Genomic DNA, 1,307 nt, shown 5'->3' with positions numbered 1-1,307 from the left:
TGACTTTCAATAAGCCATTTCTTAACATTACTCTTAAATGAGTAATAGGTTGGAGACTCTCTAATTGATGGTGGTACTGAGTTCCACTGATGTGATGCTGTAAATGAAAAGATGGCCTGTCTGAATAGTTTTTTTGAGTGGGATTGTGCAGTCCCTCCTACCTGCACCTCTAGTAACTCCGTTTACAGTTGATTTAAAGTTGATGAGGCCAGACAAAGGAGGAGGAGCTAAACTGTACAAGATCTTATAAACTAAGCAGACATTTCTGTATTTTATGAAGTTTTCCCTGTACTTCATATAGTTCAGTGTTTTCCCTCCATATTTTTAGTGCTAAAGTTACCACCTCCTGATGGAGTTAGCTACATTCACATATTGGGGCGATGAGACCATGGCCAGAGGGCCCTATGAAATCTGTGATTAGGTGAACAAAATTAAATCCAAAAAAGAAATTAAAAATTAAGACCTGAATTGGAGATTTAGTCAGTCTCTGGTTCTGCACAGAAAATCTAGTCTTGTAGTTTCTACTGTAGAAGAGAAATCCGCCTTAATTTAAAAACAAGTCTAGGCTCTCTTAGCACATTCACAGCAACAAATAGATAACTATATTTAATTGGAACAACACCACACATTTCACCACTTAGCGAGGGTTGTCCACGTAGCATAGACCATTTAGTGCATGTCCGAGTGTGTGTAAACCTTTATATACCGTCTATGGTATAAACGTTAGGCATGTTGTCTACCTCAGTGCCAAGCTGGTGGCCTGAGATTTCTCTGGTCGAGTGGCTTTTTATGCCTGCAGTATGCTGCTTATAGGTGAGCTTCCTCTCAGGAACACCACACTGCCATCTTGTGTCGGCACACCCACAACTCACCCAAGTGCCTTACACACAACCTAAACTAAATATCTTTGGACTGTCTATTGAACAAGAAATGAAAATTTACCTCTACTTAATTTTGAAGCATAGTACACTCGAGAAAAGTAGGTGTAAATAGCTTTATTTAAAAGGAAATAAGGCAGTCTCTTATTGGAGAGTCATCTTTTAATAAACCAAACACCATGGGAGTGAGCTTGAACAAATTGCTGCTCGGCAGTTACATTAGTGTTTATTAAAAGGTCTACATATCAGTCGTTAAACTGCACATTAACACATTAACACAGACTGCTTCTGGAGGAGACTTAAAATCATTTCTTTATGGGATTAAAAAAAAAAAAAAACAAAACTGTTGCAATCTGAGAGAACTTTAATACTCCTCCCCATCTTCATTTTCTTCATACGAGTCAACGCCAACCTCTTCGTAATCTTTCT

The 1,307-nt window shown here is 38.3% G+C and overlaps 1 protein-coding gene across 2 annotated transcripts in view; it reads right to left on the bottom strand.

Moving 5' to 3' along the window:
* Positions 1 to 980: 980 nt before the first annotated feature.
* The window catches only part of LOC123977567 (tubulin alpha chain-like), an 8,741-nt gene continuing 8,414 nt past the window's right edge, over positions 981 to 1,307 (bottom strand). Inside the window, exon 5 of one of the 2 annotated variants that reach the window (XM_046060364.1) lies at positions 981 to 1,290. In XM_046060364.1, the coding sequence (XP_045916320.1) occupies positions 1,243 to 1,290 (48 nt within the window). In that variant the 3' untranslated portion in view covers positions 981 to 1,242. Of the gene's footprint in view, positions 1,302 to 1,307 lie in introns of both variants that reach the window. The other variant, XM_046060372.1, reaches the window with a different exon arrangement.

This window comes from Micropterus dolomieu, linkage group LG01, assembly GCF_021292245.1.
Source record: "Micropterus dolomieu isolate WLL.071019.BEF.003 ecotype Adirondacks linkage group LG01, ASM2129224v1, whole genome shotgun sequence".
NCBI lineage: Eukaryota > Metazoa > Chordata > Actinopteri > Centrarchiformes > Centrarchidae > Micropterus > Micropterus dolomieu.
Note: the sequence above shows the minus strand (reverse complement) of the source record. Positions and strands in the feature narration are given on the sequence as shown.